This window comes from Apodemus sylvaticus, chromosome 19 (assembly GCF_947179515.1).
Source record: "Apodemus sylvaticus chromosome 19, mApoSyl1.1, whole genome shotgun sequence".
In the NCBI taxonomy this organism is placed as follows: domain Eukaryota; kingdom Metazoa; phylum Chordata; class Mammalia; order Rodentia; family Muridae; genus Apodemus; species Apodemus sylvaticus.
The window spans coordinates 45413874-45439144 of record NC_067490.1 but is presented as its reverse complement, the minus strand read 5'-3'; the positions used below and the strand labels follow the sequence as shown (position 1 = coordinate 45439144).

General features: G+C 43.5%; 1 protein-coding gene across 3 annotated transcripts in view; it reads left to right on the top strand.

The window, feature by feature from the left end:
- The window catches only part of Afg1l (AFG1 like ATPase), a 157473-nt gene that overhangs the window by 84738 nt on the left and 47464 nt on the right, over positions 1-25271 (top strand). For all 3 annotated transcript variants that reach the window (XM_052163885.1, XM_052163887.1, XM_052163886.1), the window contains one exon: positions 21795-21877. In XM_052163885.1, the coding sequence (XP_052019845.1) occupies positions 21795-21877 (83 nt within the window). The remainder of the gene's footprint in view (positions 1-21794; positions 21878-25271) is intronic.

Below are 25271 nucleotides of genomic sequence, written 5' to 3'. Positions count from 1 at the left end.
GACAGGTGACATGTTAGGGCTCTCTTTTATATTTGGGTAAAAATCCTGTTCACTTCACTGCCGACAGACTGTTCTGTTTGATTTTTTTTTTCTGTAATGAAAGAAATGCTGATCGTAGATGTTGAAGTGAAGAGTCAGCACGAATCCCACTTCCTGTGTAGGACTTTGTCAGTTGAACTCTAGAACAGCTCTAGAGTAACACTCCTTGGGAAGTGTCCTGGGCATTAGCCTATGCCTTGCTCCTCACGCGGATGTGGCGTCACCAGTGATGCAGTCAGTGTCTGCACAACCACAGCAAGCCACCTCATTTTGATAGTCCTTTATTTCCCCGTAAGAGCTAAAATGTGAGTGACAGGTTACTGGCACAAGAGCTGCAAGCTGGTGGCCAACAACCCGCAAAGCTGTCTACCGGTATAAGTCTCTCTTCTGTTAACGCCGTTTAGAAAATGAAATTGGAACACAGTAAGGTCTCAGCATTGGCTCTTAGGAAATTTCCATTTCTGACAAAACGTTGTTCATTTGGAAGTAGTTTTATTATGATTTGATTTAGCATGAGTTAATTTTAAATATGCAATGTATAGATACTTAGTAATCAAAGAGAGTAACAGTTTTGTTGTTACCAAGTTTGTACTATTTAATATTCAGGAATGACTATTCATCTCCTTGGTAATATTTCTAGACTGTTATGTTTTCTTGATCAAAAACGTTAAAGCTGTATCCTGGTCTTTATTATTTTCTGAGAACCTTTTCTGAAGGACTCTTAGCCTGTTAATGAACACTTTGAGAATGTTCTTACGCTGTGCTCTTCAGTGGTAAACTTTAGGAAAATTGTTTATGACTTTAGGCAGACCGCCGAAGCATTTATCTTTTGTCTGGTACCGGTGCTAGGATTTCAGAGTTGCTAAACAAGTGGATCTTGCTCTCTGTCCTGCTATGGTTTTCACAACTGCTAGGAACTGTTTGCTGCTGTGTTCCTGATGCCGTTTGGCATAGGAACTCAGTGTATTGAATCATCAGAATTAGCCTCGTGGCTGATGTCTGCTGGGCTGTCCCCCTCCCCCAGTCTGCCTTACAGGGTGCTATCGTCCTTTCTTAGCATGACAGTGTCTTTCCTTAGGAGCTGCCTTTTCCATACTTAAAACTGAAAGAAACAAAGGAGAACAGAAGTGGCAGACCAGACTCCTGGGTTCAAGAGCCTCTGGCTTCCCACAAACTAATATTAGAGTTCACTTGAGTCCTGTAGGGTGTTTGATGTCTTATGATCATTTGATATGTATTTCTGTGATAAGTGTCTCTTAAGGATAAATTAAGGATAAATTAAGATAAATAAAATAAGGTGGTGTCACCTATGAACTTATTTCATATAAGCTTGAAAAAAATCTACTTAATAAAAAGTACATTGATAGAGGAATGAAACTTCGCCGGTAATCATGTTCTTGTGCTTTTGAAGTATATAAATAGGATTAAAATTTTTAAATTTTTGTGAAATAATTTTAAGATATAATTCTTATCCATCTTCATCCCCAGATGAATACTTTGTGTTAGACAGCCTATAGGAAAATAATTCAGACTATATTGTTTTAAAAATATTTTTCCTATCTTGTAAAGTGAAAGCAAAAATTTACTGTAAAATATATTAGTTATGGACTTGATTTTAACTGAAATACAAGCAGCTGTGGCTTACATGAAAATATATAGTGTAAGACATGAATTTTTGTCCTTGAATAAATAGTTATTTTCAATTTAATTATAAGGAATCGGTTCTGTGGCTATAAAAATGGTTTAAAGGAAGTGTGTCTTAAATATGAATTAGTGGCTTCTTTGAATCATGAGATAAATTAGTTTAATTACACATGGCAATTTTCTTGGCTAGTGATGTAATGTGAAATACAATTCTCCCTTTCCCTTCCCTTAAAACGCAGGCCAATTAAAAGAACTTTTAAGCTCTTTGTCACAGGCCACCATGGAGGGCTGCAGAGAAGAACTTTAATCCAATAAACATTTCATTTGGATCATGAAAAGCGAAGCTGAGGAGATGATCTGATAGAGGCGGGGTTACTATGATCTACCCATGAAGAGTTGTGAGGGATTTGCCAAATTAACCAAGAGGTCCTCATATTTAATGCACAAACGTGTCAAACTAACAGAATCATTATTTAATTTGCTTGAACTCTACATTGAGGGAACTCTGAAAAGCCACAACTGTTTTCTTCAAAGCCTCCACTGTGGGGCGGGATGGACAGGGCAGAGGGAGGTTGTGAGAAATCCAGATAGCATTTAGCCCTGGCCGGAGCTGGTCAGAAAAGGGAATAGATAATTAGGCATAATTAGCGTGTATGAATCCTTGTCTCTCTGCCCTTAGCTTGAATGCCTTTGATGTTGGAAGAGTCATTGTGGCTTGGCTGCAGACAGGCAGTGTTTTATGCTTTTGACACAATGGTTGTGGTACAGAAAGACTGAATGGACCCCCGCACCCCCGGCTGCTTTATACCAAGGACTTTTGGATTCTCTTGAAACAAAAATGCATCACAAGTTTTCGGTTGTCCTTAATGAGGTAGCGAACCTCATCAGCCCTCTGAGGGAGCCATCTTTAGCTTTGTTTAAATCTTAATCACACTTTGTTTTCCCCCCCCCTGGGAAATCTGGGAGGTTTTTTGTTTTGTTTTGTTTTGCTTAAAACAAAACAAAACTTCCCACTCCTTCGCTTGCACCTCCTGCACCGGAGAGACAACCAGAAAAATTAAACCAAATTTATCACACAGAAGACAACATACTTCTACACTTCTAATTCCTCCAAATCAGTAACATTCTAGTAAGATTTATAAGAAAGATAATAAGAAAGATGATAAGATGTTTTATAAGTAATTTTAGGTTGCTTTTGCAAAGAACTTACCTTAAAATGGAAATGGCACTAAGGACAATGGAAGTATGTTATTAGTTATAGGATTTAAGTTTTTAGATGAGATCAGCTTAGTTAAAATATCCCTCAGAATATTTACTGTAAACTTCATTTTATTCTTGAGCGAGATTCACATCCTGAGAACCTGGCTGTATCTCCACAATGGTCTATGCACAGTCATCTCCTTCCTGGGAAGGAAGAGCTTCTTTTGGAGGAAGTCTTGCATTTATTTTTAAATTTTTGACTGCTCAGAAACAACCAACTCACCTAAAATCCAGCATTCATTTATTTTGCTGGTTGATTTATGTCCCCCTGGATGGCCCAACCTATTTTTTCAAATTGATCCCCAGCAAAAATAAATTAGTCAACTGAAAACTCAGAAGTAACCTATCTGTTTTGCAAGGGTGGAGGGAAGGCCACGGTGGGTAGACAGACTTCTCAGCCTCAGAGCAATGCCCTGCAGAAAGTCTCCTGTTTCTGACACATTTCTAACCGCCCCCATCAGCGATGTGGCATCGCATGAAAAAAAAAATTCCCCTTTAGATCCTAAGTGCCGCACTGCACTTCCCGAAGTCCCTCCTTCCAGCACCTCTAAGGTGCAATTCAGTCACAGCCATCCGTCCTTTCCTCGCGTGCCGTCTACGAATCAGTGACTGTTAGTGTCACTGCTTGAGGATAGCTTTCTTATGACGTTGTGATTCCGAGTAGACTTCTTTCAAGCCACAATACTCTGAGATGCTTTTGGCTACTTAACCCACTTTGCATATTGTACCATTCGTAGAATAAAGTAGCCTTTTATACTTGAAGTTGATTTGAACTCTGAAAGGCAACACCTGAACATCTCACAAAGCTGGGTAATTACGGTTGATTGTGTTCTTCAGGTACAGGTCACAGGAAATTCATTTGGGGTAAAGTATGTACAAAGCTAAGAAATATGCAGATCCCCTGTTGTAGGACTGTGTAAAAATTATTTACAGTTAATACTTGCATAAAGGTTAGAAAGGTTGATGAAGTGATATTTAGTTTGCTTTACTATTCACTGCATGTCAGAATGTAATTATGACTGATTCATGAAACTGTCTTAGAAACGAACCATCTTTATTAAAATGCTGATCAAGATAAGAGCTGACAGTAATAAAGAATAGAACATTTTAGTCTTGTTGCTTTTGAATGATTGCTAATTACCCCAGAGGTCATGTATAGTGCTTGGTAGGATTCATTGACATTATTTCTTTTAAGTCTGCTGTTTCAACAACATCTGAGCGTGAAGACACAAACTGCACAGTGAACAATAGTTTGGCTAAGTTCTCCAGGCTCTACATGCCTAAGACGTGTGTTTTCCTACTATGTGAATTTACTTTTTCTCTGTCAAAATCACTATTATACTAGGGGTGTTGGGCACAAAGTGCTCAGTGTGTGCGTGTGCTGTGGGCTCTGTCTGTCTCTTTGTTGCTTATGTTTAAGTTGCTCTCCTGAATTCTCTATAGGCTACGGAGATAGCATTGTTTCATTTTATATATGCATATAAAATTAGCAAAAGCCAGTCTATGCATTGCTCCATAAGTTAGAATCTGTAGAAAGGCATCCGAATGCATACTTAGAATATATTCTTATTATCCATAACTAGTGCTTAGTTTACTTCTTTGGTTTTATTAAAAAAGAACTTTGTCATTGTCTTCAAAGATGCTTGGGAATCTATATATTCTATTCCTTAGCCTAAAATGCTTGGTAGGATACATATATTAGTAAACTTTGGTTATCTGGCTAAACTCTTTCATGATATCTAAAGTAACCTTTAAACAATCTTTACAACCCAAAGCAGTAATGTGTGTATGTGTGTGTGTACACCACACAACCATTTCAATCATCCCACACATCTGTGTAGTTTCCATACAGCAGAAAAACCAAGAACTTCTGTAGGTCATCTTTAAATTGTGCTGTTATTTTCCTTAAGATTGTCCAGCTAGTGTGTGTGTGTGTGTGCGCGCGTGCACATGAGCTCATTATATTTGCATATTTCATACATTACAACCTTTGGATAGAATTCATTCTTTTGCATTTTTTTCAATCAAGAATTCTTTATCTTTGTTGTGTAGAGATGGAATCCGCCTTACTCATCTGGCCATGGTCTTATAATCGGTGAGTTGGGTAGAGTGAGATTCAAAACTTGTTTTTAGCTAACAGCTTAAAGCTCATTCCTCTGGTGCACGCCTGTAATCTCATCACTTGGGAGGCAGAGGCAGGTTGATTTCTGAGTTCAAGGCCAGCCTGGTCTACAGAGTGAGTTCCAGGATGGCCAGGGCTACACAGAGAAACCCTGTCTCGAAAAACCACAAAAAAAAAAGAAAGAAAGAAAGAAAGAAACAAACAAACAAAGAAAGAAAGAAAAGAAAAAATAAAGCTTATTTCTCAGAGACTTTCTTTTTTTGTTCTTGTTCTTGTTTTTTTGTTTGTTTTGATTTGATTTGGTTTGATTTTCCAGACAGGGTTTCTCTGTGTAGCCTTGGCTGTCCTGAAACCCACTCTGTAGCTCAGACTGGTCTCGAACTCAGAAATCCGCCTGCCTCTGCCTCCTGAGTGCTGGGATTACAGGCGTGCGCCACCACCGCCCAGCGCTCAGTTTCTTTTAATAGGAATAAGTATTGGACTGATTTAAGCTGTCTCTCTTCATCGTCAGAGAAAAGTGCTAATGATCAATGGCAGAGACAAAGTTGAGCAACTAAAATTAAGAAAGAGAAGAACTGGAGTTTATAATTTTATAAACACTATGTTGGATACCATAAACTATTATTGATCAAGTGTACAGAGAAGGTCAGAGGCTGGTCTTGAAGCTAAATATTTTATTGAGATTTAGTTAACTCCATGATTTCTGAATATGACTATAAGGTGTGCTGTGACCCTTATACATTTCCAATACAGCTAATGAGGTATTGCATTCTGTTCATTTTAGGTGGGCAAGTTCTTTCTTACCTTGGCTATTTGTATTGAAGAAGAAAAAAAATCCTTTAAGTAGATTTTTGGTTGTGAATAATCTAGATTTTTTCCCAAAGTGACATTTACTCTGGGAGGTTCCTGTTATCCTGGAAGATGTCTTGCATAGTTTCTTTTTGTGGGAGAAACTAAAGATTAGTTTAATGTTTGGTAGGACAGTTATTCCACAAACTTGTCTCAGGTCCATGTTTGAACTGCTGTATACCTGTCCTCCATCACTGTGCCTTTCTGTTTTCTGTCAGGATCGAGGACACTGGTTGTCCTGGATAAAGTCAACAGTAGGTAAAGACTGGAGTCCTAGCTACAGGTGTGCACTAAGACAGAGCTGGCAACACGTAATGATTGGGATTCCAGGAAGACACAGCTATCAGCTTCATCTCAGCATTGCTTTTAGGAGAAAACACCCAAAGCACTTGAAGGAAGATCTTTTCTCTTATAAAATTTTTTTGGTGGTAAAGAAATATCTCCTGGGCTTAAGAGTGTAACCATGATGTAGTGTGTGTGTGTGTGTGTGTGTGTGTGTGTGCTAAATAACAGAATCCTCCTTTTACCTCTTTCCTCTCCCCGTTTTACTCACTTTCCACACTACTTCATGTCTCCTTCCTTCCTCAGGACGAGTCACTATTAAATTTTAGTTGAAAGTATTTTGGAGTAGATTCATGTGCAGACATATCTGTATATATGTAGTTTTATTTATGTCTGTGCATATATAGTTTTTATTTTGTTGTAATTAATGGGATTGTAGGTATGTCATAATCTGAGTTGTGTTTAAGAGGCTGCTGTAAATTTACTTTAACATATCTTGTTAGTGTGTGTGTGTGTGTGTGTGTGTGTGGGCATGCTGCAGCTCATGTGGAAGTCAGAGGACAGCTTATAGGACTTGGTTCTGTCCTACTCTCATGTTTTTCTCTGAGATTAAATTCAGGCCCTTTGGCTTTGAGACAGATGCATCTCACCAGGCCGTGTAAATTAACTCCTTTCAATTCTGAAAACAAACCAAAACAAAGCCTATTTTAATGGAATTTATTTTTTTTTATTCTGGGAAGGCATGCCATGGCTCTGACATGGAGGCCAGAGACAACTTGTGGGGGTCCATTTTCTTTTTCTGTCACACGGGACCAGGGAATCGAACCCGGGCGTCAGCCTTGGAGGCAGGCACCTTCACCTGCTGAGCCATTGTCTGGGTTCATAAATGAACTCCTTGAAAACTGAGTGCAGTTATTATTTTGGTTCCTCTGTGAGGATGTTAGAAGTATAACCATGGCTGTGGAGTGTCAGTGGCACATCTGCGCTAAATGGAAATGGGACATCCTACAACTAGAAACGCATACATTCTGGGTGCCTTTTCTCCTCAACTATTTCCACTTTTCTGATGAACAGAAATAACCTTCATATTAACTTTAGAAATCTTTGTTTTGTTTTGTTTTTTAACCCCTGTGATAAAGTAATTTGAATGGCATATATATTAGTCCCTCTCCTGTCTACAGGGTTACAAAGTACCGTACACTTTTTTTAATACTGAAGAAAAGTTTTGCTTGGGTTCATGGACCTTGATCTATGGGCAACATTTAATGAGGGTCTTTTTGCTGGTCTTTCTGAGGTAGTGCAGTGTGCTGGCTGGTGTTGTGTGTCAACTTGACACAGGCTGGAGTTATCACAGAGAAAGGAGCTTCAGTTGGGGAAGTGCCACCATGAGATCCAACTGTGGGGCATTTTCTCAATTAGTGATCAAGTGGGCAGGGCCCCTTGTGGGTGGTGCCATCTCTGGGCTGGTAGTCGTGGGTTCTATAATAGAGCAGGCTGAGCAAGCTAGGGGAAGCAAGCCAGTAAGAAACATCCCTCCATGGCCTCTGCGTCAGCTCCTGCTTCCTGACCTGCTTGAGTTCCAGTCCTGACTTCCTTTTGTGCTGAACAGCAAGATGGACGTGTAAGCTGAATAAACCATTTCCTCCCCAGCTTGTTTCTTGGTCATGATGTTTGTACAGGAATAGAAACCCTGACTAAGACATTTGGGTGTGACATAGCAAGAGACTGGTGCCTATATGTGCATATATGTACATGCTGCAACTGTGTGTCTTCTAATGTCAGTATTCAGTCATGGGAGCTCAACTCCGGTGACATACACTAATCCCAACTGCCTTCCAAAAGCTGCACCTCTCAATACCTGTAGGACTAATGTCCTGTCTGTTAATAACTCTACACTGGGGAGTTATTAAACTCTGATTGATTAAACTCTAATGAGGGAAGAATCAACCAAATGAAATGTATGAAAATCGCATTTTGAAACCAGTTATTTTCTAAGCCAACCTTACAAATAAAAACAAAATATATGGATAAAAAGAAAATAGCATTGATATATGACTTCACACCCATCCAAATTACTGAAACCATCAATCAGTCAACCAATCAATTAATTGCCAGTGTATGACTGTAGCAGCATATGGACAATGTTTTATCATGTCTGACTAGATCACCTGTTTGGCCCAGGGAACTGAAATGGTCTTAAGTGGCATTCAGGGTTTTAAAAAGCTGGTTTAGGTTTTCTACAGTTCTTCCTGATATTTTAAAGATGATCAATGAAGTATTTTTGAGTCTAAATATTATTTATTTATTTTATTAAATTTTATTTATTTATTTATTTAGTGCGTGATGTTTTGCCTGTATGATCTTAAGTGCATCACATGCGTGCAGTTACCTCTGACTCCAGAGGAGAGCGTCAGATCCCCTGGAACTAGATGAAAGTTGTGAGCTTCCGTGTTGGTGCTGGCAACCAAATCTGGGGCCTCCACACGAGAGCAAGCAAGTGTTCTTCTATTCTGCTCACCCTTCTCTCTGGCCCCCTGAGCGTTACAAAGGAAGTCAGTTTATCTAGATTAGAAGAACATAAATCATTAGCATTCCAAACAAGGCCTGGTAGACAACGGAGTGGCTCCAAGCTGGCGGTCTGTCTTCTGTGGACGGTGGCAGTGGTGGTGTCTGAAATGTTCTTCAGCGTTCTGCCCACAGAGAGACTCCTCAGTGTTGAGTGTGGAGTCTGATCAGCTATGCCAGCCACCTCTGATGCTTTGCCCTTTTGGAAAGAATGGAGTCTTGGCTACCTTGCACATGTTTTTAGTGACATATGTAAAATCTCATTGCTTCAGAAGAGTGGGTGTGTGCACACCTCTGTTGTGCTCACAACCTCAGCTGGACTCCTGGAGTGTGAGTTGTTGAAATCCCTTTCTGTTCCAGACCAGTTGGCCTAGCACCAAGGCTCCTCTCAACACTTTCCTAGTGGCTTTGTCAAGTCCCCTTCGTCGATAGCTCTGGCTTCATCAATGTGTTGTTTCTCGGCATGTCTACTCCTTATCCATTCGGATAATTCTTGACAACCCAGATAGATGCTTTATGTCTTTTGCTGCCACTTAGAATGAGGATTTTTTTTCCTTGTTGTTTATTTAAATGTAAAGAAGAAGTCCAGGCAGTCGCAATGACAGAAACAACTTAGGGGAGGGCGGGTTTATTTTGGTTTATATTTGATGATCAAGGTTTCAGAGGGTTTCAGTTCACCTTGGCAGAAAGTCCTGATGATGGACCAGGACACAGGACAAGGCTTGAACCAGGGACAGGTACAACCTTCAAAAGCCTGCTCCCAGTGACCTCACACAGCCTTCAGAACTGCTGCAGGCTGGGTACCAAGGACTCAAACAGTGAGCCTGAAGCGGACACTGAGTATTCAAATCATGGCATCCTGGGCTTCGAACCCAAGGGTCAAAGCTCTCTCATAGTGCAAAAAAACTTTAAGCCAGCTTCAAACGTCCCATAGACTTAACAGATCAGACACTATTCAAGTGTTTAAAATCTTCTCTGAGACTCACGGCAGTCTCCTAGCTGTGAGTCCTTACAAAATCAAAACTACAAATTCCATATTCCTAATCTACAGTGGTACAGAGCAAACATTCCCAATCCAAGAGGGAGGTTGGGCAAACAACAAGACTGGGCCAAAGCAACCAAATCGGGACAAACTGTAAATTCCATAGCTCCATACCCAGCATCCAGGGCACACTGGTTATGACTGGAGATAAAGCCAGCTAAGGCGGCTCCATCTCTAGGGTCCTGATGTTTATAACACATGTGGCTCCTCTCTTGGGCTGGCTTTGCTCAGTCCTGGTCCTGGGCTCCTCCGTCATTTCCTTACTCCCCACTTTGAATTAATACATATTGATTATTTATATCAGGTTTCATCAAGACATTATCAAGACCTTCATAGGCTCCCATGAAGCAATGGTCCCTAGCCTCGGCCTTCTGACTGGGTTTACAGGACCAGATATGAGTTCCTGACTGTGGAGCAGGACTCAAATCCAACCCTGAAGTGGCACATCAATCACCTCCAGATCAGAGGCGCCATTGTTGTAGAGCATCTTGCCTGGCTGGCCGGTGGTACTGCAAACAGGGTCTGTTGTTGGTGATAACCCTGTCCCAGCAGCCTGCACAGCATCTCCAGCACTATGAGGGCTAGCCAGCAGGGAGGAGCTTTTCAGAGCTATCCTGGCTTGACCTCTCTATGTCTTACAGCCCAAGTGCGGTGTTTCTTCAGCAATAAGGTCTTGTCATTTGGTGTCGGTGGCGGACCAACAGCAATGGCGGTATTCACTTACACCTTCCCCGGCCCTGGGACTTTTAGCTGCCTGTGCCTTCTCACAGCAGTGTTGTACACACACACACACACACACACACACACACACACACACACACACACACTTTTGGCTTATTCATACATCATCAGTTTTGGTTGGCCTCCAGGTGCACTCTCCTAGTCCCATCTCTCGCCTCCCTCCCCACGTGTACCCCCACTCCACAGCCCCCCATTTTCATATCAAATGTGATGTATGACCCTGTCTCCACAGCTCTCAGAAGTTATTCCAGTCTTCCTGTATTCATTGAAACGTGTGTTGTGTCCTAATACTACATGATCTAATGTAGAGAAGGGTTTGTGGGCTCCTGAGTAAAGCTATAATTTGCAGTGTTTGGACAGAATACTCTATAGATATCTGTTAGGTCCTTTGACCTATGATGTCATTCTCACTATAATATTTCTGTTTATTTAATTATTGTTTGATTGAATGACCCATATGTTGGTGGTTATAGAGTATAGAAGTCACACACCAATGACTTTATATCTCATAGAATTTGCTTTATAAGGTGGGTCTACCCATGTTTGGTGCGTGCATGTGTAGAGCTGTAGTGTCTTCTTGAGGGGTTTCTCCTCAATCACAGTCAAGTGCCCTGTAAAGACTCTTCTCACTAGTTTTGGCTTGAGTCCCTTCCCAGGCATTAGTGCTGTGATGCCTGATTGCGTCCTTTCTCCATCCATCCTACCTGGATGCTGTGCTCCATCCTTTAACGCTAATGCTGTGTCTGCCTTTGGTTAGTCTGTTGTTTAGAGGCAGAAAATAGATGGATCCTTTTTTTTTTTTTTTTAAAATCCAACTAGTCTATGTCTTTTGTTTCAGGGAATTTGGGCCATTGAGAGTTAGTACTGAGAGGTGTGTGTTAATTTTAGAAAGAGGAGAAATTCTGAAACATCTTATTGAGAAGTCAATTCCCTTTATTGCAAAATAAAAGAGAGATAGATAGAAAAAATTGCACAACTAAGTAATTAGCAGCAGAAATCAGCTTATCAAATTGGAAAGTTTTCCAATGGTTGGGATGAAAAGAAAATGAAAAGAAAATTCACCTGAGGTGAATACCTGAATCTATCGGACTGTCTAAGTCGCCCATCACTAACTGCCCGGTCACCTGGACGGCAGCTTACAGTGAGAGCTCCCTTGTATTTGTTAGGCAGATCCAAGATAAGTACTGAAGTTGGCAGGTACTTGTTGAACTGTGAGGGCACATTTTGCGATATAAAACAGCATGGCATATTTATGAAACATGAGACGATTTCAAGGAAGTGGTCTCCATGTTTAAGAATTCAGTCGTGAGGGGTTGTGGAGTTAGCTCAGCGGATGAAGTTCTAGCTGCACAAACGCGATGGCCTAAGTTTGTCCCCAGAAGCCTTTTAAAAGCCACATAGGTGTGATGGCTGCCAGTGATCCCAGCACTTGGGAAGCAGATTTGGGGTCCCTGGAGCAAGCTGGCTAGGGACACTGGTACGGAGTAGCAGTCTCCAGGCTCAGCGAGAGGGCACACCTCAGAAAGTAAAGTGGAGAGTGGGCGAGCAAGCATAAACTTCAGGCCTTGACACTCAAAGGCATGCTAATGTGTACCATACATGTGTGTACATGTATGCGCACGCACACACACAGACACACACACACAAACACACGCAGACACACAGACACAGACACCAACTATAAGCCAATGGTGGTACATGCCTGTAATCTCAGCATTTTAGAAGCTGAGACAGGTGGATCACCAGTTTGAGCCAATGTGGGCTAAGTAATGAGTTCAAGGCTATCCCAGGCTACATCATGAGATTCTGAAATATACAGACAGGTTTCATTATAATCCCAGCAGCAGCGGATAAACGGGGTGTTCACACACCACCGGTGTGAGTGTGCATCAGTACAGCCATCTTAAAAAGCTGCTGATGGCCCCTGAAACCAAGCATACATATTCTCATTGTGTGGTCCAACGGTTCCTGTCGTGGGTCTGTCTAACACGAGCATGGACACACCACAGCGGAAATCACATGCAAGAATGTTCGTTGCTATGTTACCGGTAAAGCTAAATAACTGAAGCCTCAGATGTCATGAACAGTGGAACAAGCTGCCCTCTGTGGAACATACTGAAATCCCAGCCTCTGGAGGCGGAGGCAGGGGGATCAGGACTTCATGATCATTTTCATTATATGGTGACTTAGAGGTCAGCCTGGGTTACAAGAGAGCCTGTCTTGAACCAAAACCCAAACCAATAAATAAATAAGCAAATAAATAAATAAACAGAGCCACAGGAGTGTGACTGTTCTGGCAGACTCACAAAACACACATGATAGAGCGTCAGATAAATTAGTGACGGGATGCCTGGGAACAGGGATCTCACACGCATGAGGGAAGACCCGTGCAGGAGGGCATTCTGTATGGTTCTGCTACATAAAGCTCTAAAGCCAAGCCAGAGTCTGTGCTGCTGGAGTCAGGGGTCTGGTGCCTGTGTGGAGGTGGAAGTGACACTGGACTGCAGAAGTTCGGAGTGTTTGTATGACATCTTAATGACAGAAGCGAAACAATGCCGAAGCTATGTATTTTTAATCATTGTTGCTGGAGAGATGACTCAAGTATGAGGAGTGCTTGCTGTCCAAGTGGGACCCGAGTTTGGATTCTTAAGACTTGTATAAAAATCTAGGTGTTTGTACCCCCAGCAGTGTGGGAGATGGAGACAGGGAGATCCACAGGACACAGCACCTGAGAACCAGTCGGCTCCAGCTCTAGCGAGAGACTGTTTCAATGGAGTTAGCCGGAGAGTCACACAGCAGGACACACAATCACACCCCAAACGTATACACACACGTACACATGCACACATGTACATGTACACACACACACACATTCTTAAGCTTTAGAAATAGTAGGACATGGTTTATCTCCAATGAAACTTAAGCCGTTGGAACGAACGCTGGCTTAGAAAGTTGAAGCCGTGTCCACTCCTCTTCCTGGCCCAGCTTGCCCCTGGCACTTGCTCCCTGCCCATGGAATTCTGTTCTTAGCATAAAAGGTGCTAGAGTCTGCATAAAGCATTGCTGTGTTTATACCCAGGCTTATTTCTTCTCATAAAACTTTCAAGATATCAAACTAATTGAGCTTAGGATCGCCTGTACAGCCATCTGTTTCGCAGCCGTTTGGACACAAGGTCTCACACTCACTGTGTGGCTGAGTCTGGCTCTATTCTTCCAGCTCTTCTGTCTCTGCAGAGTGGCTGCTGGAGTTGTGGGCATGTGACACCACATCTGGTTTTATGTGGGGCTGGGGACAGAACCCAGGGTTTCCTACACCCTAGGCAAGCACTGTACTAAGTGAGCTCCATCCCCAGCTCATCTGCCATTTCTCATTGCATTCATGCTGTGTGTGTGTGTGTGTGTGTGTGTGTGTGTGAGTGTATGTGAGTGTGTGAGTGTGAGTGTGTGTGAGTGAGTGTGTGTGAGTGTGTGTGTGAGAGTGTGTATGTGTGTGTGAGTGTGTGTGAGAGTGTGAGTGTGAGTGTGTGAGAGTGTGAGTGTGTGTGAGAGTGTGTGAGTGTGTGAGTGTGTGTGAGTGTGTGAGTGTGTGAGAGTGTATGTGTGTGTGAGTGTGTGTGAGAGCGTGAGTGTGTGTGTGAGTGTGTGTGAGTGTGTGAGAGTGTGTGAGTGTGTGTGTGAGTGAGTATGTGAGAGTGTGTGAGTGTGTGTGTGAGAGTGTGTGTGAGTGTGTGAGTGTGTGAGAGTGTATGTGTGTGTGTGAGTGTGTGTAAGAGTGTGAGCGTGTGTGAGAGTGTGTGAGTGTGTGTGTGAGTATGTGAGTATGTGAGTGTGTGAGTGTGTGTGTGTGAGTGTGTGTGAGTGTGTGAATGTGAGTATGTGTGTGTGTGTGTGTGTGTGTGTGTGTGTATTTTGCTTGCGGTGTGTCTCTGCACCTCCTATGTGCCTGGTGCTCTCAAAGGCCAGGAGAGAAGTTCATATCTCCTAGAACTGGAGTTAGACAGTTTGCATCATCACGTGGGTCCTGGGTGGGGATCTCATCCTCAAAGAGCAGCCAGGACCACTGAGGTCTCCTCATCATTGTTTTGGCTTAGCTCATCATCATGGTTGAGCAGTGGCTTAGCTCCTCGTTATTTTGTTATAGTTATTAGCGGACATTTTTAAGGGACTAGGATATTTACTTAATTTTTTAAAAATTTTTTTTCTGGAGACTAAAATCTCACTATGTAGCCCTGGCTGGCCTTGAACTTACTATATAGAGCAGGCTGGCCTGGAGCTCAGAGAGATCTGCCTGCCTCTGCCCCTTGAGTGCTTATATTAAAGGCATGCATGCCTCTCTATGCCTGGCCTATTGTTGCTTTTATGCCTTTAAGTAGAGGCTGAGGTGGGCATGTGCTTGTGTTTGTGCGAGTATGTGCTCATGCTTAATAGTAAGAATGGAATGAATCACATATTTGGTTCGGAAAGATACAATTTTGAGAAGAATTAAGCAGTAAGAGGTATTGTAATACTTTATTTTCTGAAACAGGATAGTCTCAGCTATTTTTCTTTTTGTTACTTAATAATAGGTAAAACCAATGTAAAGCTCATGGTTTCATCCCTCAACATTCTATTTAACATAGTCACCTAGGTAACATAAGAACCCATGTCAGGGGGCCGGAGAGATGGCTCAGTCATTAAGAGCACTGACTGCCCAGGCCGTGGCGGCACATACCTTTAATCCCAGTATTCGGGAGTCAGACGCAGGCAGATCTCTGTGAGTTCAAGGCCAGCCCGGTCTACAGAGTGTGTTCTAGGACAGCTAGGGCTACACAAAGAAACCCTGTCTCAAAAAAACACCAGGGAAGAGCAGTGGTTGCTCCTCCCGGGGACCCAGGTTCAATTCCCAGCACCCACATGGCTGTAGTCGGAGGATCTGACTCCCTCACAGGGACATGTGCAGGCAAAACACCAGCACACAAAACAAGCATGAATAAATTAAAAATACCCAACTTGTGCTGCTGTTTCCCAACGTTCATATTTTCTTTCATTTTACAGTAAGCTATTACTTTTTAAATAAAGTGTATGTGAAGCAGCATGGGCACATCGTCTCATGACCTTTTCCTTAGAGGTCAATATGTTGTGGTTTTAAAAGTTTCTCTACTGTGTTTGTTGTTCCCTTGTTCAAACTGGGAAAACATGTATGGCTTTCCCTTCCTGGTCCCGAGGAAGGGCCTAGCGCCTGTCGAGTGCACATTGGGCAAGTGCTGCTCCTCTGAGCTCTGGCCCCAGCACCGACAGGGAGTGAAGCAGAAGCCATAGAAAGCCACTAGGAGACCCTGGTCCCTAAGGGCTCATCCCGAGTTGAAGTTGCTGTAACTATGACAGGGGTTGGAGGACAGCACCAGTGACTGAGGCACAGCGACTTTATTCAGAGACTTTTCTTTCCAAAGTCAAAGGCCTTTGACTTGTGCTCTCTGCTATACGAAATCTCCCTCCTGTTCTCCCCCAGATTTTCCTAATTGCATTTTCAGATTATTTAATTGTATTTGTCCTTTGTACATAAATACACAAGCTATTTGAAAATAAATTTCACTTGGAGGCTGATTAGTATAGTGCTTATGCATGAAAACCAGCGCTGTTAAGAGGTCTCGGGGCTAGAAAGGGTGCTGGGAGATTAGGGGCCGACCTACAGGCTAGGTCCTTTAGGTTTGTCCTCAACTTGGAGAGAGTGTAGCTTCCAGCCTCTTACACCCTTCTGCAAAGCGCTTTGAAGAATCTAGGCTAGCTTAAGTGCAAACAATCTGAAGATTTGACGTTTATTTTTCCTCTAAAAATATAAACTGGGAGTTAATCTCCTGCAGACAATTAAGAGCTCACATCCCGGGGTTTTGGTTACAGATCTTAGCTGCTGATTAGGTGTTCCTTGGTGGTGATTACAGAAAGTACAAATGCAATCATAGCTGCGGCTTAATCACTCACATTTGAGAAGTTAGCTACCCAGGAAGAAACTGAAGCTCGTACAACTCCCATTAGCCTTATTTTAAATACCGAAAAAAATAATAATAAGGAAAGAAAGAAAAAGAGAGAAAAGGAGAAGAAATTATGGCTAAATTAGGAATATTGGGTCATATAGGGTAAATTGTAGTCAAGAAGAGATACAGAACCTGGCAGGTACATGGCCCCGCACGGACAGGCTCCCTGGGATAATGCTGTCTGCAGCGGAGGAACAGAGGAATGGCTGCCCTCGCCCATAGTCCAGGATGGCTTCCTCAGAGAAGCGGAGGAAGACCAGCTCTTTAATCATGCTGGCGGCTGAGCGCTCACTGTCACAGGAGGGGTAAAGAGGAGGGTAAATCTCTTTCCTCGGGCATTCCACAGTATTCAAAGTAGAAGAGAAGAGAGATGGAGGTAGGGACCAATAGATGAGCATGGCTCTTCTCATTTATTTTCATTTTTAATCGGTCCTATGTAGCAAGGCAAGAATGGGATGGTGGGCTTGCGCCATGCTGCGCCTGCGCCATGCTGCGCCTGCGCCATGCTGCGCCTGCGCCATGCTGCGCCTGCGCCATGCTGCGCCTGCGCCATGCTGCGCCTGCGCCATGCTGCGCCTGCGCCATGCTGCGCCTGCGCCATGCTGCGCCTGCGCCATGCTGCGCCTGCGCCATGCTGCGCCTGCGCCATGCTGCGCCTGCGCCATGCTGCGCCTGCGCCATGCTGCGCCTGCGCCATGCTGCGCCTGCGCCATGCTGCGCCTGCGCCATGCTGCGCCTGCGCCATGCTGCGCCTGCGCCATGCTGCGCCTGCGCCATGCTGCGCCTGCGCCATGCTGCGCCTGCGCCATGCTGCGCCTGCGCCATGCTGCGCCTGCGCCTGCGCCATGCTGCGCCTGCGCCTGCGCCATGCTGCGCCTGCGCCTGCGCCATGCTGCGCCTGCGCCTGCGCCATGCTGCGCCTGCGCTTGCGCCTGCGCCATGCTGCGCTTGCGCCTGCGCCTGCGCCATGCTGCTCCTGTGCTTGCGCCTGCGCCATGCTGCTCCTGTGCCTGCGCCATGCTGTGCCTGCGCCTGCGCCTGCACCATGCTGCTTTCTTTTCTGCAGTGATGCGTCACAGGCAGTACTGAAAGTGAGGCATGGAATGGATTTAAGAGATAAGGCCCGGGTGTCTATGACGGCAGTTAAGAAGCCACAGTCTTGTTAGGTTCAGGGGTCGTTCTTGGAACGTGTGCTGCTAAGGCTCTGATTCCTTCAGAGGTCCAGTCGCATGGAGCTTATTTTATGCAAAATAAATTTACAGTGGCAGTTGTATAATGTTAATACTGCCCATGTACCTACCCTCTAATCTAGTTTTCTGGATCTCTGCTCGTAAGTCAAGATTACCTAGACTATACTGATATGTCCCGAATAGGCTTCAGTCGCGAAGAAACCCCTCAACCTCCGGCTCACTGGTCATCCTGAGGATGGGTTCTTGTGGCCACTACGGGTGGTGGTCTTCTGCCCTGGGCCGTTGAGATGGAGCCCTGTGCCTCTCTACAGCAGTGCACCTTGGGAGAAAGAAAGATGCTGCCTCCCAGGTGTGCCCAGACCGTATGTGTGCTCTCATGACTCATTGGTGGACAGCCCATGTCTGTAACACGTGCAGGCTTAAAAGCAGTTACTTCCTATAGCCCTTAGTTCTAGTGGGCTCAGCTGTTCATCCAACTTCCTCAGCACCGTGGTGATGGCCGTGGTGGGAATGGCTGGGGACCTGTCAACATGTCTTCATGTGATTGCAGATCCAGCGCAGGATCTTTTCATGGAGAGCATAGGTTTATTGTGGCATGGTGACCTCTGGGCAGTGCGACACTTACCTGGCACTTCAGGGTACCCGAGGAAATAGTCCAACTACTAGCTAGGAAGGTGCTGTGGGCGTCATGTCCAGTGTTTGGTATCTATCATTAGTTCCATTTCTTTCCTCCTTTTTTCCCTGTTACTAGAGACTGAGTAGATGGCCTCCTGCATCTAGACAAGCCTTGTATCACAGAGCTGACCCTTAGCCTTATTTATATTTCGTATTTTGAAATAGTCTCTCCCAAAGTCCCCAGGTCCAGTGTTTAGGAGTTCATTTGCAGGGTCTGTCTCTGCAGCATTGCCTGCCCTAGCACTATAGCCAGGTTGTTCTTAGATGCATAACAGCCCTCATACCTTAGACTCCTGAACTGTGCCTGGGTTGATAGCAGGCCCTGGTGTGCCCAGCATTCCCACCTTCTCATGGGCCCTGTTTCTTAATGGTTGACATATCAGCAACACATTGTAAGAACATGTAAGGGTAAGAGGTGTTTGAACTGTTCTGGAAGTGCTGTCTGTTCTCAGTATCTTGTCCTAAGAGATTTGAAAGTGCAGTTTTTATTAATAAAAAATATAAAGTCAAAAAGATACTTTTCCTCATCAAGGTTTTGAAAATTCACTTTTTGTTTTTAATACAAACTAAAAGGACATGCTATAAATATTTCTTGATGTGTCCTAAACACCCTGGATTAGTCTGCTGCTCAGTAAACATGTATGTATTGTATGCACGTATGCACATATGCATGTATGTTTATGTGTATGTATATATGTACACACGTTCCCTCCATCCCACAAAATCCTAATTAATGCAGGTAGGTGTTGCAAAGTTCATGAGTTTTTGCAATAAGATATTTGGAGTGGTATGTGTGTGTGTGTGTGTGTGTGTGTGTGTGTGTGTATGTCCGTGTGTCGTGTGCGCACATGCATGTGTGCTCGTGTGTTATTTACATGTACATATTCAGCTGAGAGGATGGAAGAAAAGATTATTTGGGTGAAGAAAGGGTTATTGATGCAGGATGATTCAGGTTGAAGGAGACTTCTAGAACAGAAAAGGACACTGACAACTTGATGGCTGGGAGGAGGGAGGAGAGAGGAGGGAGGAGGGAGGGACTGGCATATATTCAGGATGAAGGTGGGTCTGCAGAGAATATCACTTGAGTGTGGTCATTTGGTGTTAAATGTCAGCACAGCTGCTGTCTGTCAGAGCAGACTGCTTGTCTTCCACTTCTGGGCTGAAGTATTCTTTCTGGTAGCTTCTACCTTCTTTTCCAAGAGTAATAGAAATTGGCTATTCTTAGAAAACTGCCAAATCTCAAATGTAGGAACTTGGGGAAATTTACCAACAGCACAGATTTGGCAAAGCTTCAGAAAAACATAATACAAAACTTACTTTTAAATTGTTATTTTATTGGCATTGTATATATTTTTCAAAAGAGGTGCCACCTGCCTTGGCTTCTTTTGGTGAAGGGTTCCTGAGAGAAGGGGTGTTTGAGGGCATCAAAAGAAAGCACTTGAGGCCAAGTTGTATGGTACAAGCTGACAGCCTGTTTTCTGCTGGAGACAGGTTTCCAGATTGCTCTCACTTGCAATTCTAATAACTCTCTGGATAGCTCATCTCTTGCAGATCAAAAGCCCAGTCTTTCATTTACATATCAATTCAGTCATTACCCCAGGTTCCCTTTTGATTGTCCCATGAATCAACATCCCATCACCCCAGCCCCTTGATTCTTGGAGACAGCAAGCACATTATTTTAAACACTGCAAATGAATTCAGAGATCTTCCTGCCTTTGTAAGCAAAGACAGTGATCTAGCTGGGTGGGATCCCGTCCTAAGATCACCATTTCCCCCTCGCCTGGGCCCAAACCAGCTCTGTTCCAGGCTGACCTTGAACTCAGGAATCTGCCTGCCTTTGTACCTTTCTGACAAGATGGCTCATAGTACAGGTGCCTCTGTTTCAGGTTCGTGCATTCCCCTCATACAACTCATATTGTATCCTTATATTTTGTACTGTTGAGAAATTATATATTTATGAACTCATATTTTCAGAGTTCTTTCTCACAGCCTTGAGGGCTGTTCTTCTGAGGTCTCAGAGTTTGCCATTCTGCTGAGACACAGATGCACCCTTGCCTCCTGGGCTCATTCTGCTTCTAACCATCATGGTGTTATTAGCCTTGGCAGGGAGAGCATTTCCTGAAGAGAACATGAAGATATATATATTTATACAAACAAATCTTATGCCCCCAGTGACCATTGACACTCGGAGGCCCACACCCTGCTGGCTCTGTTCCAGGGGCAGGAACTATGCCATGCCATCCCTGGCATGGACAAGCTGGACTTGGCAATATTTAATGTTGCAACTTCAATTTTATGAATCTTACATGAGTTAAATTGTTTTCTAAGTTCATTATATTATTTCATTGAAATATCTCAGGAACCACAGACACACATACTCACACATATGTATACATACACATACACTCGCATACACATACTCACACATATACACACATACACACATACATACACATAAATACACACACACACACATATATATACACATACACACTCATACACACACACACACACACACATTCCTTAGGGAATTTTCTGTTTTTCACTTGTCAGGATCATTTTTCCAAAGCATTTTTTAAATTTTATGTTTCTAACAACAAAACACAACAAAATAAAGTATAATAAGGTAAAACAAAAACCACCAGATCAAAGTTGGACAAGGCAAACCAACGGAAGGAAAAGAGCGGAAAAGAAGCCACAAGAATCATAGACCTACATGGTCATACACTCTGGAGTCCCATAAAAACACTACACTGAAAGCCACAGTCTATATGCAGAGGACCTGGGGCAGGGCTGAGCTTGGTGCCGCATCTCTGAGAGATCACATGAGCTTTGGCCCAGTTGGTTCAGAGGGAGTTCTTCTCCTGGTGTCCTCTGCCCCCCTGTTTCTTACAATCTTTCTGCCTCGTCTTCCGTAGCTTTTCCTCCCTGATCTCTTAGGGGAGGGCTTAATGGAGACATCAAATTTAGGGCTGAGTGTCCTAAGGTCTCTCTCCCCCAACCCGTGTGTGTGTGTGTGTGTGTGTGTGTGTGTGTGTGTCTGTGAGTTATCTGGCTGTGTGTCTCTGTATTTGTTCCCATCTGTTCCCATCTGCTGCAGAAGGAAACTTCTCTGATGATGGCTGAATAAATCTCTAATTATGAATATAGCAGAATATCATTAGGGGGTCATTAAATCATTCTTATTTTTATTGTTTTTATTTTTTGAGACTGTTTATTTGGCATTTGCTTGTTATTATCCCTGGGCTATCTAGACTCTGGTTCTTGGTCATCCAAGCAGTGTTGGGTATGGGTTCTACCTCATGGAGTGAGTGGGCCTTGGGTCAAATCTGTTTCTGGTTTAAAAGATGGGTTTTTTTGTGTCTGCATTCTAGGAATACTGCAATACGGTCCAGCTGGATTCTGGGGTGGATTATCGGAAAAGGGAACTCACCCCTGCAGGAAAACTCTACTACCTGTAAGTGTACTCTCTCTGTGTATGGTTTTTAATATTTCAAGCATGATTTGATGACTTAACAGGGAAAGATTAAGAAAATAAGTGCTTTATTAGAACCCGAAAGACTAATCTGAATTTCATAATTTTTAAACAAAATGTGGTGATGTTAACTTCTCTATACTGCTTTACCCATCCACATTTGCATCCTTTCTAATGTGTGATTGGGTGAAACCTTAATTATGTTTTTGGGGAGGAAATGACAGATGGTCAGGAAGTAATGAGTGTCCCCTCAAAAGAGGCTGCGATATTAAGAGGGTATCTTCAATGTGCTAAAAGAATTAATTATTTGTGGACATCTCTGACAAATGTTCCCTCCCTGTCCCCTCCAATTGCTGCTGTATTTTCTTAGACAATCTGTCTATATTTACTGTTGTTGATTGACTCCCATGCGTAACTGATACGAAATGTATCCTATATGAAAATACAACAGATTATATTTTGAAGTCCTTTAAAAGATTTTCCTGAGTAGGAGCAATTTATAATAATAGATGTATTCAGCACATGCGGTTATTGCTTAGAAAACAAATACAGCCTGTTTGAAAATGTCACTTGTGAGAACCCCGGGCAGGAAAAAGTGCTTTCTAGATGCAACTGTTGTTCAGTATCTGCCAACCGTGTTTGGCGCATAGTGGGCTCTCAGGAGCTACATCCCAGGGCTAATTGTAATTTAACTAAAGGGCATGTTTCTGGTAATTTAAATTTTGATGACAACGTGCCTAGGAGAGGTTGAGAAAACTTCTTGTCTTGCCGCCTTGTAAGCAGAAGTACTTACTGTTTTTGAAGCAGAAATTAGCCAGGAAAATCACATAATTAAAATTGCATACTTTATAGCATACCAAAGGGACTGATGCAGCTTATATTCAGATGCTAGTGATTATTATAGATGCTTCTTCATCTACCCTTAAGTACTTGGTCTGTAAAGTGCTTTATCATTTATGACAATTCTCCGAATGCTATTGTCTGCTTTCATATGGACGCTTTCTTCACAGTTTTCTTGAGGTTTTCTGGGTCTTTTATGTTTCTGGTGTTAATAACCTTTCCCTGACTCGCCGTGGCCTATTTCACGTTTGTGGTACTTGTCAATAAATGGTTATTTCCTTTATTCCTTTTTCAAAGGAGTATTTGTTGTTCTTAGGCAAAGTATTATGGAAAAATTAAAATATTTCTTAGTGAGGAACTGCTCAAGTGAGGAAAATAGGCTGGAGCCGAGGTCAGGCTGCAAAGTGCTCGCCGTGCAGGTGTGAGGCCTGGGATTTGGTTCCCAGCAGCCGTGGAAAAGCCGAAGGAGGCAGCGTGTATCATCCATTGACCCAGTACTAGGGCTGTGGAGACCTGAGGCTTCCTGGCCAGCCAGCATGGTCAGATCTCTAAGCTCTAAGTTCAGTGAGAGACACTGTCTCAAAAAATATGAAAAAGATGATTGAGGAGTTACCAGACATCGACTTCTGGCACACACACACACACACACACACACACACACACACACACACATGTGCATGTACGCAAGGCACTTACTTGCATATGCACAAGTCTGTGTCATGACATCTTTGTCATGGTGCTAACACAGCTCAGTAGAGTTTCTTGAGATAAAAAAAAAAGCTGCTTCTTCCTAAAGCATAGACATTTTGCCTAATCCTAGGATATCCAGTTCTTTTCCTTATAAAATCAAGGTGATTTTTGTTTTGTTTTGTTTTTTGTTTTTTCAAGACAGGATTTCTCTGTGTAGCCCTGGCTGTCCTGGAACTCACTCTGTAGACCAGGCTGGCCTTGAACTCAGAGATCCGCCTGCCTCTGCCTCCCAAGTGCTGGGACTAAAGGTGCGCATCACCACTGCCCGGCAAGGTGATTTTATTTTATTTTTTAAGGTTTCTTTTTCTTTACTTTCTTGTGTGTATGTATGTGGTTACATGTTTACCTGAAAGCTCACTCACTCACACACGTTTCTCAGGGACACATGTGGCACTCATGGGAGCTGGCTCACTCTTTCCACTGTGGGTTCTAGAGATCAAAATCAAGCGGTCAGCTTTCGGTGCCCGGAGCCATCTCCTCCACTTCCCGCAGAGCAGGGCAGTTCTGGCACAGGGAGACTCAGTTCCTCAGACGTGCAGTATGGAAACTCACACCCACGCTAGCATCTGGAGTCCAGGAAACCCCGATGTACAAAAGAACCCTGAGATATGGCAGGCAGGGTCAGAGGCTCAGGGCGTACCCCTTATTTCCTCGAATGAGCCCACAGGCAAAACTCCTTCACAGCAGAGTAAGAGAAAATCCCCTTCAGTCATCACAAGAGTTCTGCTTTAACTGGATTTTTTTTCTTTCTTTTTGTGGTATTAAAGATTGAACCCAGAACCTCACAGAGTCTGGGCAAACACTGTACCACTAAACTATACCCCAAGTCCTAGGATTTTACTTTTTATGTATTATTTATTATTTATTTTTAAAAGACTGACTTTTATTGTTTTAAACTATGTGTACGGATTTATCAGGTGGTGGCAGGTGTGTGTGTGCGCGCGCGCGTGTGTGTGTGCATGTGAGAATGAGCTGGAGTTACGTACATGAGTCACCTGACATGGTGCTCGCAGCAGAAGAGTCCAGGTCCTCTGCTACGCAGCCGCGGCCTCCGGGCCGTCCACCCCCTCCAGTTCCTGGACTTCTGTTTTGAGACTCTTACTCACTTATCCAACGTAGCCTTGCCTTGTCTCTGAGACCAAGCAGCTCTTGAACTTGTGAGCTTCCTGCCTTATCCTTCTGAGAATCCGAGATGGCAAGCCTGCGCCCCTCCCCCAGCTTATCTAATAGAAAAACTTAGTACATTTCCCTTTATAACAGACTCTTGTGTGCTGAGCTGTTCTCTTGCCCTGTGAAACCGTGTTTCCCTCCATTACTCTCTGGGCAAAATCCGTTTCTAAATATAAGGCTCCGGCCTCTGCCTGTCAATTTCACTAGAGTCCACCTGCCTGACAGGCAGAATCCTAGTTTCTCCCTCAGGGGGAGCACCTACGGTTAGTTCTCTTACAAAAGAACATTTTCCTATACATGATCATTCATTAAATAGAGATATTCAGATGAGAGAGTGTGTTCTGGCTGGGGTGGGGGTTGGGGTGGGGGTGGGGTTGGGGTGGGGTGGGGCTAGACTACACATATTCATTGGCTCAGCTTCAGGTTTCCAAAGGCAATGAAGGACGTTCCAAGCCAGAATCCAGGTCATACTAAAACTTACCAGAGAGTTCATTCAAACAGCCTGCACAGCTGCCCCGGAGCGAGCAAGGTGGACAGTTCAGAATGCCGTCTGCTTCCTGAGAACCGGTTCACGCAGACACTGCCCTTCTGCTTATCGTCCATTTCAGCTTGTGCC